General features: G+C 41.1%; 1 protein-coding gene across 1 annotated transcript in view; it reads right to left on the minus strand.

Moving 5' to 3' along the window:
* The window catches only part of slc9a5 (solute carrier family 9 member A5), a 43,363-nt gene extending 29,646 nt beyond the window's left edge, over nt 1-13,717 (minus strand). Inside the window, exons 1-3 of the mRNA XM_026937748.3 lie at nt 12,946-13,717; nt 848-1,150; nt 559-722 (exon numbers count right to left, since the gene is read on the minus strand). Of these exons, the coding sequence (XP_026793549.3) occupies nt 559-722; nt 848-1,150; nt 12,946-13,261 (783 nt within the window). The 5' untranslated portion in view covers nt 13,262-13,717. The remainder of the gene's footprint in view (nt 1-558; nt 723-847; nt 1,151-12,945) is intronic.
* Nucleotides 13,718-14,822: the final 1,105 nt, after the last annotated feature.

The following is a 14,822-nucleotide window of genomic DNA, read 5'->3' on the forward strand; positions in this document are numbered from 1 at the left end:
CTGTGAGGATTTGCTCATTCAGCCATAAGAGCATTAGTGAGGTCAGACACTGATGTCGGGCAAGGAGTCCTGGGGTGCAGTTAGTGTTCCAGTTCATCCCAAAGGTGTTCAGTAGGGTTGAGGTCAGGGCTCTGTGTAGGACACTCAAGTTTTTCCTCTAAGAAATTGTGTTTACATTACACCCCTAGCATAAATGAATGTGATATTGACAGACACAACACAGGGCATGTGTGTGAACACATCTTAAAGAATGCCATCATCATGATCATTATATTTTGCATAACTTGGAAACAGAAGTTTGTCAGTGGTCTCCCCTACTCGGTGAATTTCCACCCAAAAATATTGATGCATCCCTGCACTGACTACACAAGCATAAACAGCTGCATAAAAAGTGCAATCTCATAATTAAATCAAAGGCAATGATGCATGATGATACTGTGTAGAGGTTTACAAATTCAACAGAGTCAATTGATAGCAAGTGGTGTTACTTTACAATAAAATCTGTCACACACAAAACAAACAAACGTACACTGTTTTGTGGAAGGTCCTGGGACTCACCACAGTGACTGCATCATTGACAAGTGACTCGCCAAAGACGATGATGAAGAGCATCTCGTTAACGTGGACCTCCTCGAACACAGCCAGTACTGCGACAGGATCCACGGCTGAGATCAGAGCTCCGAACAGCAGGAACTCCATCAGTCCTGCCTCCACCTTATCATCTACACACACAGATACAATCCCAGTGCCAGCTACTGCCTTTATTCAGTGCAGTATTACTTTTGGCAAACACATTGACTTATTCAGTATAAACTTTACACTCCTGTCCCATTTCATAATAACTCACCGATGACCCCTGCCTGCTTCACTCCATAGAGACAGAACCCTGTACAGAAGGCGTTCCACAGAGTCCCCACCACCGCATACATCAAAATGGCACCCAGGTTGTCGAAAAACAGGCGGGCAGGCATAAAATACCCAGCATCCCCCACTATGGTGGGGAGCAGAAAGAGGAAGAAGAGGCCTGGGTCCAGCTGGTAGAGCTGCTTCTTGCTGGCAATGAGCACCACACCACCCAGGACCAGCCCCAACAGAATCAGCATGCAGCTCTCCGGGACCACTGTGGTGAAGCGCTGTGAGAAGTGGAACACTAAAAGAGACACAGGAAGAGAAACGAGCTTTCATAACTCACCATGGATCCATGAATGCATAAATACTGTATATAGGATTTACAATTCAGATAAACAGTTACAAATTGCACAAATCGGTGGGGACATTTTCTAGACATGAAGAGATGTCATATCAGTATGAAATATGGTAACTGCTCTCAGTTACTATTACTATTAATTTTGTGAGACCAGGCTGCCTCGCTGAATGTCAGCAGAAGAGGACAAATCACCTTTGTAATCTAGATATAGTGGCAAAGCTGCTTCTTGATTTTTCTTTCTGTTATAAAAAGTGCTTAAATGAAACAGAATTGAACATTTTAAAAAATGAATAAACATTTTATATTCTGTTTATATTTCTGAGCTGACCTAGCTTAATAAGGTTGAGGTACTCTTGAAAACATAATGTAAAATGACTCATGTACAAGAATAAATTGTTTAATATGATTTTAGAAGCACCCAGGAAACTGCTACATTTGAGCCTGTGCTCTAGCAAAGTAACAGGAAGGGATTCATGCTGACTTTGAATAAAATACATAACCATTGAGCTGGCAATGTTACTTAAGAAGTACATGCTGTGATGCATGTAGTGGAACTAAAAACTAATTATAAACTAATTTACACTGTTCTGTACAGCATCACAAGTGGTGTTTATTAAACAAAAGCCTTAAGGCCATTTGAAAGGGAAGAGAGATGGAGCAGCAGATGACTGCAGTCATAAGCATAAACCGCTGAATATTAATGCTGTGCAATATGTAAGAAATGAAAAACTCATCTGGCATGCTGTTACAGGAAAATAATAGATGACAGGCTGGTGTGTTGTGGCCTGACGTGAAACGGAGTTACAGTTACCACCGCAATAACAGCATATCAAGGTCAAGGTCCTTTATTTGTCACATACATATTACATACATGTGATGTAGTGAAATGTTTTTCCTTTGTTCCTCGTCCCACAGTGCAACAAGAACCAACAACGAACTAGATACACACACACAATAAATACAGAATATAATAAAATCTAGTAGACTATATAATAAAAATTTAGCCGCCTATGGAGGAATATAATGTATATAACAATATGAATATATAAATAGAATATGTATAAAACACACAAAAAAGGCAGATATACAGAGCTGTGCAGTGTATAGAGAACTATATAGTGTGCAAATTATTTTTTCTTCTATAGGGCAAATTGTATGTGTGTGTGTGTGTGTGAGGTAGGAATATGCAGACTCTCTCAAGTGTCGTCGTTCAGTAGCCGGATTGCCTGAGTCTCCTCCTGAGTCTCTCCGTGTTGGTCCTCAGGATCCGGTAGCGCTTCCCTGATGGGAGCACTGAGAAGAGACTGTGTCCAGGGTGGTGAAAGTCTCTCCTGGCCCTGGTCTTGCATCGCTGGTTGTAGATGCTTGTGATGCAGGGCAGAGAAGTCCTGATGGCCTTCTCCACTGTCCTCACCACTCTGGACAGCGCCTCTCGGTCCTGGGCTGTGGTGCCTCCAAACCTCATGCTCCCTGCGAGAAGACTCTCCACAGCCCCAGTGTAGAAAGCCCTCACATCTTATATCACAGCAGTTTGCCATGATTCAAATGTTTCATTTATTAAAGAACATGTCATACTTTTGATCCATTTATAGTTTCATTTAATGTTGAGGAATGTCTATGAAACAAATTCCTGTTATCATTTACGTTATAGCAGCTACAGTATAAACAATAATTCCCTCACCAGCCTCTCTTTTCTTCCCTCTCTTTTGAAGGTAATAAGACAAAAAATTGCAGTTTCTCATGCCACCAAGAAACCACAAAGTCCTCCATCCTCAGGATTTTCTGGTGTTGGAAACCTGAGGCCTAAGTTACAGCTTTACCTCTGACTATTACAAAGCACAGACAATGGAGACTCCTTCCACAAACATTACAATTACACACATTTTTAATCTGTTTATGTGGACCTTCTACTGTAGAAGTCCCTGTGTAAGTTGTTACTATAAAAACAAGAACGTATTAGAACAATTAATATAAACCTGTTATTGGCCACTAGATTACAGTCAGTGCTGCTGCTGATCAATATAAAATTAATCAACACCTGACCAATCAGAATCGGGTATTCAGCAGCACTCTGGTATAAACTATTAGCTCATTAACACAGTACGAGGACACGTTTCAGATGGGACTTGTGTGTGTGTGTGCTGTCTGATAACTCTATGATAATATTTAACAAAAATAGAGCAGATGTATCTTTATCCATGTAATACAGCTCTTGAGCATATTCCAGCTTTGTTTCCAGGCTTCCCTGGCATAACATTTTTTTCCCATGAGCAATTTTTTTTTTTTTTTTTTTTTTTTTTTAAGAATTTTTAACTGGGAGAAAAATTACAACCTATTTCTACTTTCAATCAATTTCCCTTTCTGAAAATGTTCCAAGTAGAACTTCTTAAGAAAGGTGGAACCACTCTAATAACCTGTACGGAACCAACGTCTGATTTTTCTGTTTTTGTTTATTCATTCATTGTGTTATTATTGTCATTTAATTTTAAATTAATTCTAATCTAACAGAATTTCTAGAATAGCCTTATGGATTTAAAGGTGCTATAACAAAACCAGTGACACCTTTTCTCTCAAGTGTATGTGCTGTAAACACACAAGTAGTATCAGAAAATCTGTTTGTTGAATGTCTGGACTATATTGACGTCAAGCTCTTGTAGTGTTCGCTATTAAATGAAACTGTCACACACATTACACCCTAAAACAAGGAACCCAGGTATGTGCAGATTTCACTGAGGCTTCCCTTCAAGTGAATGATTTGGGAAATGCAGTAATTTGCACAGAAGACAGGTCCAATTGACAACTAACTGCCAAGTACTGTAATTTGAAACATCCTAAAGTAGTTCGAATTTCAGAGTGAAACCGATCCATCGTGGAAACTCTCTACATGCATACTATACCAAATAATCAAGTGATGTGATGATCTACAGGTTGTCTCCTTCACAAAGTCGAAATGAACGGAGACATTGAGAGAGAGACAGATAAGAAAAAAGAGTGAGAGAGAAAAAGGATGAAGAACTAATGTGCCGAGAGGAGCAGGAGGGTAATGGGAGCGTCTAATGGCAGTAATTATTCATGTTTTTCATGGACAGAGGGATCAGAGCACGACACACACAAACACGCCTCCACCAGGGACACATCAATCAGCCCCATATTGTGAGTCATTCATCAGAGCACAGGAAAACACTCTCTCTATCTCTATCTCTCTCTCTCTCACACACACACACACACACACACACACACATACACAACATACTGTACTTTCATTCCCATCCTTTAATATACACACACAAGCACACAATCCTGAAACAATAAATGTGCATATTTAAAGGTCAATGTTTCCAATATGGTTGATGCTTTCAAGCCACGGAGAGAGAAGGAGAAAGGCAATCTCTATCCATCTCACCGTGCCCCAACTACACTTTCACAAACATACCCAGGCTTTTAGATCGCAATTGTTCTGGAGCAGACGGGCCATTAAAGCTCAGCGCCTGCTTCCTCCAATCAGATAAGAGCTATAATGCTGTAATAAACAGCTGGATCATAATTAAATAGTCTATTAAGTAAACCGTGTCCCTTTATCATCGAACAGGGCATGCAGGCAAGACGTGATATACCACTTATAAAGCGCTCTAATACAAATAGGTTTGGGTTTGTTGTTTATTTTCTAATGGATATGAATGTAGGAAATTAACACGTCCTCCAAAATGATTTGCTTAGTCAAATATCCAGCAGTAGCCAAGGCAACCGACCACCTTGATTTACTAATACTAGATGTGCACCATCATCTCCATGCCTGTTAGCACAGCTTCACAGCTTAGCCAATTGATTATGGAAGCAAGCACATTAATTCCTATAACAAACGAAACAATGCATTTCTGTTACAGACTCAGAAATGGTTGTAAGATGTAGCTTTCTGATGTATTATAGGCTCAGGAACACCCTTTAGACATGAGTCGTATAAAACATAAAGGCACATATCATTAACGGCACTGAATGAACAAACTTTTTTTTTCCATTTCTGTAACAAGCCTCCGGGTCTTAAATTTGCTGGGAATGAGATTACCACTCGGATTCCCTTAGGAGACGCTGTTGCTCGGCACAGGTACGTCGTGGGTCCCACGAGGCAGCAGGCACAGTAAATATTGACCTTAGTTTTGGTTTATAACAATTGCTGTAATGAGCTGAGTATCTTGTGATGCTTTACAGAAATTTTGTTCTATAACAGCAACAACATAGAAAGTTCAAGAAAACAGGAGATTGATGCAGATACGTGACAAGAAGTAAAAGGATACAAGATACAGGAAAATAAAACAAGTATGAAAACATAACATATGCGTCAGTTGGGATTGAGAGTGTCCTTCACTTTATGATGTGACCAGCTGCTGTAATTATGTTTTTTTTTAATAAACATTTACTTTAAGGATAAGACCAAGAGGACATGATGGGAGTCACTGCTGCAAGCAACAGCTGCTGTGAGTGATGTCCTATTTGGTAAGGGTGAAATAATAATTATTTTACTCGTATAGTTGATGATCTGGGAATTTTGATTTGCTTTTTGACTGAGAGACAGTGGTACTAAGACGTGACATCAAAGCTGAGCTGTTACTGTATGAGTTCCAGCAAACTTCCTCAGCAGAAATCTACACTGCTAGACCAGAGTCAAAGCTGTCTGGATTTGATTTTGGGTTCTGTTCTTAAAACCACACACTCACACTTATGCTAGAAGAATGCACAGAGCTCCAAATGTTATCAGCATCAAATATAACAAAAGCTCAATACTAGAGGAAAGACACTATAGTTATAACAGTGGCATGAGCATCCACATGTTATAGCCGTGTTATAACAGTAGTAATGTGACGTATCTCAGTACTTGGGTTTCATGACACATGAGCCGCACCTATAGCACAGCTGAACCAGAGGAGGAACTACAAAATGGTTTTTCCGTTATTTTAACAGTTTGGACAGATTCATTCTCAATCTAAAATCCAAATCTGGCTAATCATCCAGATCATCTAACTATGTTACAAAAACAGGCATGAGTATTTACTTACTCTGACCTCTGAGAAATTTCTATGAGAGATTCTCAAACAATAACGAGTAGTATTACAGCCAGTTGCAAAGGTTTGCATAAACTTAGGACACAATGAAAACGACAAGTGAAGAAAAAGAAGAAATTTAGTTTAGAGCAACAAGTAGATTGTGTGTCCATTTCAGACATGCTCATTTATTATCAAAGGCAACAAAATATTAAAAAAAAAAATTAAAAATGTATAATAAATGTCCAAAAGTTTCCATTTTCCCATCTTAACTGCCTCCGACTGCTTTCTAAACAGATTTTGGATCCTGTCGGTTGTAATATTCAGCCAATAACCAATCCATACCCATACATTTTCTTCCTGACATACTGTATCTTTTCTAACTACATATATACCCACTATAACCACTATATATTGTCATACACTCTCTTCTTCCCGTCATGACTAAAAACTGAAAGAACTTGATTTTACTATGTACTAGTTTGTTGTCTTGTTACATGATCCATCTTTTTCTACTTGTTTTTTTGGTAGATATATTGTAAAATACACAGTAGATATACATACACTATTTGGCCAAAAGTATATGAACACTTGACCATCACACCCTTCCCTGAACTGCTGCCACAAAGTTGAAGCACACAACTTTCTAGAATGTCTTTGCAGACTTTAAGATTTCCCCTCACTGGAGCTAAGAGGCCCAAACCTGTTCCAGCATGACAATGCCCCTGTGCAGATCCATGAAGGCGTGGTTTGCCAAGGTGGAAGAAATCAAATGTCCTGCACAGAGCCCTGAAATGACCCACTGAACACCTTTGGGATGAACTGGAACACTGACTGCATCCCAGGCCTCCTCGCCCAACATCGGTGCCTGATCTCACTAATGCTCTTGTGGCTGAATGAGCAAATCCCCACAGCCACGCTCCAACATCTAGTGGAAAGCCTTCCCAGAGGAGTGGAGGTTATTATAACAGCAAAAGGGAACTAAATCTGGAATGGGCTCTTCAACAAGCACACATGGGTGTAATGGTCAGGTGTCCACATCCTGCTGGCCATATAGTGTAGGTATATAGATGTATTACATGTTTTACATTAAAAACCATACAGATACAGATATAGATACCATACAGATATAGGGGGATACAGACTTGTGCCCTTAACTGTTTGTGTATTCAGCTCTGACATTCAGGTGGGAAACATACAGGTGCTTTAGGTATTACAATTTCATGGCCTCCTTTTCCAAATGCAAGACAAATATTCACAGTGAATTTTGATGGCGTTGCCTGTGGAAATGAAGCCTGGAGAGAGACAGAGAGAGAGAGAGAGAGAGAGAGAGAGAGAGAGGTCTAAAATAGAAAATGTCTCTGTTGGCTTGTGGAAACAGAGTGGGCTGTACGCCCAACACTCCCACGCGAGCAACACGGCTTACCAGCAGCACAATGACAAATTGGGAATGAAGTTAAGGTAAAAAGCTGCGAGGCAGGTGAGGGGTGAGTGAGTGAGATCACATGGAGCAGTATTGTTTATTTTTACTCACTTTCCCCCAGTAAATAAAAAGGCAGACGGTGTCCATCATCGTGCATCTGCAGCAATGGCTTTTTCCACTGCCGCTATCCTTCTGTTCCCGTATGACGCATCATGAGAAGATTAAAGCTGTAGTCGGCCATATCTGATCTGCCACTGAGTACCTGTTTTTCTGAGCATTTGCGTGCGGCGTGAGCCTAGGAGGGGATGGAGTGATCATTCACACCGTGTCATGTCCATGAGCATGTTGGAATGAGAGACTATGAACCAGCGGAGGATGTAACCCCTCTGTGTACAGGGCAACAATCCAGAAAAGTCGGCATCCAGCACAGCTTGGTTATTTCGGTGATTATTTTTAGCTTTAAAACACTGACCACACCTGGTCATTAACTGCAGAGCTAAAGCAGGTGTGTTTGAGCAGGAAATGCACCAAACTGGAATTCTATTTCTGTAATCCCGTTAGTTGCTCATGCTCAGTCTACTCCCTTTTTTAACTAAATTATGATCCTATTACAAACATCATATGTACTCAGCTGCAAACGTAATCATCAGCACTCCCGTATATTCATATACTGTTTGGTGGATTCCAGCTCATTCACCAGTTAATGATGAGGTATAATAGGTGTGTTAGTGTAAAAAATGTCATACAGAAAGGGCTCCACCCCCTGGACTGTTCACTCTGCAGCAAGCACTACTTTAACACTGACTGCAAAGGTTGCAAAAGAAAGAACACTGTTTTTTTTCTTCTTCTTGTTTTCTTTGGCCGATTTGAGCTGGGTAGGATTATATTTGGTACAAGAGATCTCAATGCTAGTAAAGTACCAATCAAAATTAGCCACTCTTTCCAATGATGCCACAGCCATCTGTGGCCAGGTGTCCAAGAGAGCACAATTAGCCGTGCTCTCCTGGTGGTAGGGCTGCTATACTCTCTCTCCCCGATTAACTACAGAGACACATGGGTGTCTGTGAGCTTATGTATGCGGAAGAGGGTGGATAGCACTTTCCTCTGAGTATGTTATGCCGCTCTGTGACGCAGAATGAGCAGCAGTTCATAAAAACATGCAGTTGGTTCACTTAACGCCTTTTGGAGGAAGCACATCATCCTCCCGGGTTGGTAGCTGTCGTATGATAGGGGAGAGCTGGCTGGTGAGTGGGAATTGGCCAAGACTCAAAATTAGCCGGAAAAAAAATAATAAATAAAAATAAAAATTTTGCCACTCTGCCCCTTTGTGCCTGAGCAAAACTACATCTAGTTAGATATTTTATCATTTTATATACACTCGTATATATAGTGTAATTTACATCTGACAATGGCAGTCAAACGAATGAGAACTAGTAGAGTGGCTGGACTGCAATTGAGATAATCATAATCTACACCTAGTATAATACTGTAAAATGGTCAGCAGCTGTACTTCATCTAATGAACATGCTTTTTAATATTCACAATGAAAAGCACAATGTTATTGTGTTTGTATAATAAAGTCTCATGACATTATGAATGGAAAAATATGGCTAAATTTATCTGATCTCACCAAGCTTCACAAGTAAAACACACAACCCTAATTGGTCAATAAATGAGAAGACAGTAAAGCTAATCTTTATCTATTTTATTAAACCATTTTATCTACCAGTAAAACAGACAGAGTTAGTAAAAATTAAATTTGAGTTTATAATCTTGGACACTGTTTAATTACGCTATATTGCATTAGTTAGGTTTGAACATTAGTGGGTGTTCTAATGTACTGGTTAATATGGATATTTCCTATGTAGTTACAGGTTTACCATCTGTCAGGGTAAGTCCTACTCAGTCCCACTGGAATTTTTTTTTTTTTTTTTTACATTTTAACCCCTGTTTGCAGTTCCACAAGTAGACAGTGTCTCCTTATAAAGTGTTTCTGCTGACTGAGCATGACTCATTGCCATAAAGTAGAAGTGCTGTTTTGTGTGGTCATTTCTGTGCCAAGGAGTGAGATTCACTCGATCCAGCTCCTGTTATGTCCACCCTATGTGCAAGCTTCCAGGAAAGTAGTTACTCACCGGTGGACCGAAAGTCGCAGACTCCAGCTTTATATAATGCGTAATGCTACGCTACAGAGGTAAATTAGTCTTGGAAAATGCCACATACACCCAAGTGGTCAGGTTATTAGGTATACCTATCACATTAATGCACGTCATAGGGACACTTAAGGTCCCCGCTACCTCGACCTACAGTGTATAGGGACCACCATGTGCGTTTCTAGCTTTACGCGATATGAGCAGTCTGATTGCAGCTGTCAGAATGCAGCTGTCAGAATGCATTTTAAAAATATATGTTACCATGGTTCAGTCTTTCGCAGACAGCCCCCTTGTGGTCCGCAACTGGAGAAGTATGACTGGCACCAAGTAGGATGTCGCTTATGGCACCCAAAGATTCAGAAACAGCCGTACAGACCACCATAAGACCACCGTTGAACAGATATTTGGGTGGTGGTTTATTCTCTGCACAACAGTAACACTGACATGATAGTGTTTTCGGCACCGTTACGTAGCAGAGCCAGTTGAACTGGGGCTCCAGTTGCGTGAGTTTTTAAACACCTAACTGCACTGCTTTTTTAAGAATGGTCCATCAACCAAAAATACCCAGCACTCCTGTGGTCAGAAATTGACACTGATGAAGGGTTAGAGCACAATTAACACAAATTCATGCATGAAAAACACCTACAAAGTGCACTAACAATGTTGCTGTGTTTAAAAAAAGTGACCAGTAATTGTACACAGGGTTTAAACACTCAACAACACTGTTGAGTCCACCCAGGTAATATCTGGTCAGTGGTGACCATATGGTGGTTAATTTACACTGATGGACAGGGGCTGACACATTGCTGGGCTACTCTCAGAAATTATATACACTCTCATTAAAAAAAACAGTACTGAGCCTTTTCTTGTCACCGGGCTGGATGTAGTATAAGATTTATTTACCTTGAATATCCATCTCTCCTTCCACTCTCTGTGCCACTTATCCTACACAGGGCTGCAGGGTAACCTGGAGCCTATCCCAGGGGACATGGGTAACACCCTGGATGGGGTGCCATATCTTTGGGCTGGGAGAAAAAACTGGAGTATGTGGAAGCACAGGGAGAACACGCAAGCTCCGCGCACACAGGGTGAAGGCAGGAATCAAACCCACAATCTTTGAGGTGTAAGGCAACAGTGCTAATCAATAATCCACCATGCCCCCCTACCTTGAATGTTTCAAGGTAAAAGATACAAATTAATGGTACAAAGGATGTACGGGATGGTACATTAGTACCATATTTTCCAAGCATGGGCATGTGCAGTGGTGGCAGTGGTTACGCCTCTGGTCTACTAATTGGAAGGTTGTGAGTTAAATCCTGGTACCACCAAGCTGCCTCTGTTAGGCCCGCATCTGTTCAGTGTAACTGTAATTTGCTTTGGATAGAACTGTCTGCCAAATGAATAAATATAAGTATAAAATTTATCTGAAAAAGAGGCATGTACACTTTGGTAAACACAACTGATTCATCATCAATCTTCTTTGCCCCTTTCCACTTCCAGAACCTTAAGATCTTTTCCAATCAGCAGCTTTTAACCATTCCATGCTCTCAGAGGTCATTCAAAGGGGACTGAGTGTTTTCTGTTGCTGCTCCAAGATTGTGGAATAGTTTACCACTGTTTATAAAGACAACCCCCACAACAGACATTTTTAAATCAATTTTAGAAAAAAAGAATTTGAGTCCTTGAAAGATCTCCATCATCTGGGTATCTGTTTGTCTTGTTATTGATGGTGTTTATTGATGGTTTTTTGCTCTCTCCCTCTTTATTGATTTATTTAATCTGATTTCTTAATTGTGTTGTTTTTATTTTATTCTGTCTTAATCTTATACAGATTTGATTTTTACTGTGCAGACTTTGGTTTTGGTTCACACGTGCTGTCTTTAAACGTTTTATAAAAATTATTAAATCAAGATATGTATGTATATGAAAGCAGGAACTGTGTTGGACTTGCGCTCTTGTCCTCACCTGTGGTAATGGGAAAGCCGGATGTTTCTCACAGATTTTGTGCACTGTTGCCGCACAGTCTGCAGAAACACCTGTGGAAGGTTATGAGTTCAAATCCTGGTCTATTGGGCCCTTGAGTAAGGCCCTTAAACCTTATCTGTTCAGCTCAGTTGAAAGTCATTTTGGATAAAACTGTTTGCCAAATAAATAAATGTAAATGTAAAATATACATGCTACATAGGGAAGTGAGTGAGGGTGAACATACTGTACAGATTGGTAAACTATTTGCTCAAACGCAACTGATTCTTCATTTAATGATCAAGATATATATGTATATGAAAGCAGGAACTGTGCTGTCCTCACCAGTGGTAATGGGTAATGGCGTCTTTCACAGGTTTTGCTCATTGATACCCGCACAAGTTTGCGGAAATGCCCGCTCATGCAGATCGGAAACTACTGATCGGAAGGTTATGAGTTCAAATGCTGGTTCTCTACTGGGCCCTTGAGTCAGGCTGTCATCTGTTCAGCTCAACTGTAAGTCACTCTGAATGAAATTGTCTGCCAAATGAATAGCTGTAAGTGTAAAAGCTGATCTGATAAAGAGGCCAGTGAGTGTAAGTGAATTATTAATTATATGCTCAAACACATCTGATTCATCACTGAAAGACCAGGCTATGTATGTGTGCATGTATGTATATATGCATGTATGTGTGCATGTGTGCATGTATATTTGCATGCATGTATGTGTGCATGTATATTTGCATGTGTGTATATGTGCATGTATATTTGTATGCATGCATGTATGCATCTATGTATGTGTGCATGTATATTTGCATGTATGTATATATGCATGCATGTGTGCATGTATGCATGTATATTTGTATGTGTGCATGTAAGCATGTATATAAGAGCAGCAGACTGAACTATTACACTCTCGTCCTCACCTGAGGTAAAGAGCAAACCTGGTGTTTTTCACAGCTTTTGCGCACACAGTTTGCCTAGATTCATTCCCAAAAAATTATCATCACACACAACTTTTCAGACGCCTGAAAGTATCCCCAGGAGCGCAGTAACCTTCTGTGTAGCTGATGCAGCATAGAGACGCGCAGCAAGGACAAACTTAACACAGCCAAGTCGGACAACTTTTACCTCACATTGCTCCAACACGCCATTTTTACTCACAGATTTTGGCGACGCTGGCCAGCAGGAGCCAAATGGCTATGATGTACGGTGTCTGTACGTAGCTCCATTCCCACTGCACTATCCTATAACCCCCTCCGTGGTGGTGAGACGCCTCGCCGTGGACCGTAGTCGGGGTCGGCTGCTCTGCCGAGCGGGCCAAAGCAAGCCCGGGACGCCCGGACTCCTCAGCACCGGAGCGGGACGGAGCCGGAGTCAGAGCCGGAGCCGAGGACGGAGCCGCTCCATCCGCGTAGCGCTCAGTCACCGCCTCGCCGGCAGCAGCACTGAGAACCAACACCAGAGTCAAGGAGAGCATCTTCTGTTTACAGGTCTGCTCTCAGCGCTCAGTCGTCTCCATCGCGCTTTTATACCGCCCCGGTACCGGTTTACAACATCACCACCTCGGTGACCGCCGGTAACTCGCGAAGGTACGTCCTGCTAATGCGCATGCGCATACAGAGCACAGGTCTACCTCAGAAAGCCCATACTAGCGTACTAAACAGGCCAGTGTGCATGCCAAACCTCACAGTGTAATTTTTACATACTACATACCCACCACGCACTATGTAGCAACCAGTAAACATAAACTGGTTGTGAGATTTGATTGTGTTTAACATTTTTAACCTTCAGGGTCAAATAATATCCCGGGATAAAGTCACGGTGAAATTCCCACCTCAATATGTCGAATTAACATTTCTAAATAGCCTAAACCAAATCAAAAATATCACTCCAAATTTCTGGACAACATGAATAACTGAAAATACAGTCTAAGACAGCGCTTAGAGCAAGACTTCTTTTCCACCGTTAGTGTGGGTTATGTGGTTAAATCGCGACCCCTTGCGGACAAACAGGGAAATGTCGGCAATGTGGAATGAGCTGTAGGGGAGAGTGGGGTAAAATGACTTCTAGCACTGTTGCTAAAAATCGCCGGATGACGCCACGCGCTAATTAGCATATTCATGACGTAATCGCGTCTTATTTGCATTCTGCTTACTATCAGCCGTTTACGTCTGTTTGCTTCTGTCCTATTCTCTGTTCTCACATACTAATATTTTAATACAGCCTAATTCCCAATAAAGCTGTGCTCATTTACATATTTTTCTGTTTCTGTTGTCAGACAACAGAATGAGTATGAAATAGTGACTGAAACGCGGCTCACTGAGACTACACGTTAACCAGCAGTCACTTTCAAGCCATTCCAAGCTGCTGCTCTGCACCGCTAAAATCCCGATTTTATAACCACGACGTCACCTGACATCATTCAAAAAGTCTCTAGATTTGTCGCTAAGTGCTTTAAAAAAAATAATAAAAAATCTAGCGACAAACTCGCTAAGTTAGCAACAATGCTCTATAGGTAAGATGACCCACCCTCTGTACCCAGGCAACAGTACACGATTTTTGTCACATGACCATATAGTCAAGAAGCAGCCATCATTTCTGTCAGGCTGTGGTAGAGAAAAGCACATGGGAAAAGTCCACATGAAATGGCTTCTTAGCAGTGACTTGATTCTCTATGTTGCCGTAGTTCCTTACTCCCAGGAAGTGAGTGAGATCACGCTGAAATGCTTGACTTAAACAACAGACATGCAAGATACGCCACACCACTGCTGAATTTAAACAAACCGAATTTAAACAAACCATAGCGAGATAACAATACGGCGCTGGAGATGGTGGAGAACCCCGACGGTGTATAAAGATGGATCCGCCATCTCGCTCAGTCTGAGGAAGCGACTTATACTTACTGCAACCCCAAGTCTCTACGTTTTGGTTTCTCCTCATCATTGACCGTCAGAGTATTTTTGTGCATGTTTTCTTGATTTCTGTTGTTCCACTGAGTCAGAGTCAAGGAGCTAGTGGAGGTAGGCTAGATGCCACGC

The sequence above is a fragment of the Pangasianodon hypophthalmus genome, chromosome 25, assembly GCF_027358585.1.
Source record: "Pangasianodon hypophthalmus isolate fPanHyp1 chromosome 25, fPanHyp1.pri, whole genome shotgun sequence".
Taxonomy (NCBI): Eukaryota; Metazoa; Chordata; class Actinopteri; order Siluriformes; family Pangasiidae; genus Pangasianodon; species Pangasianodon hypophthalmus.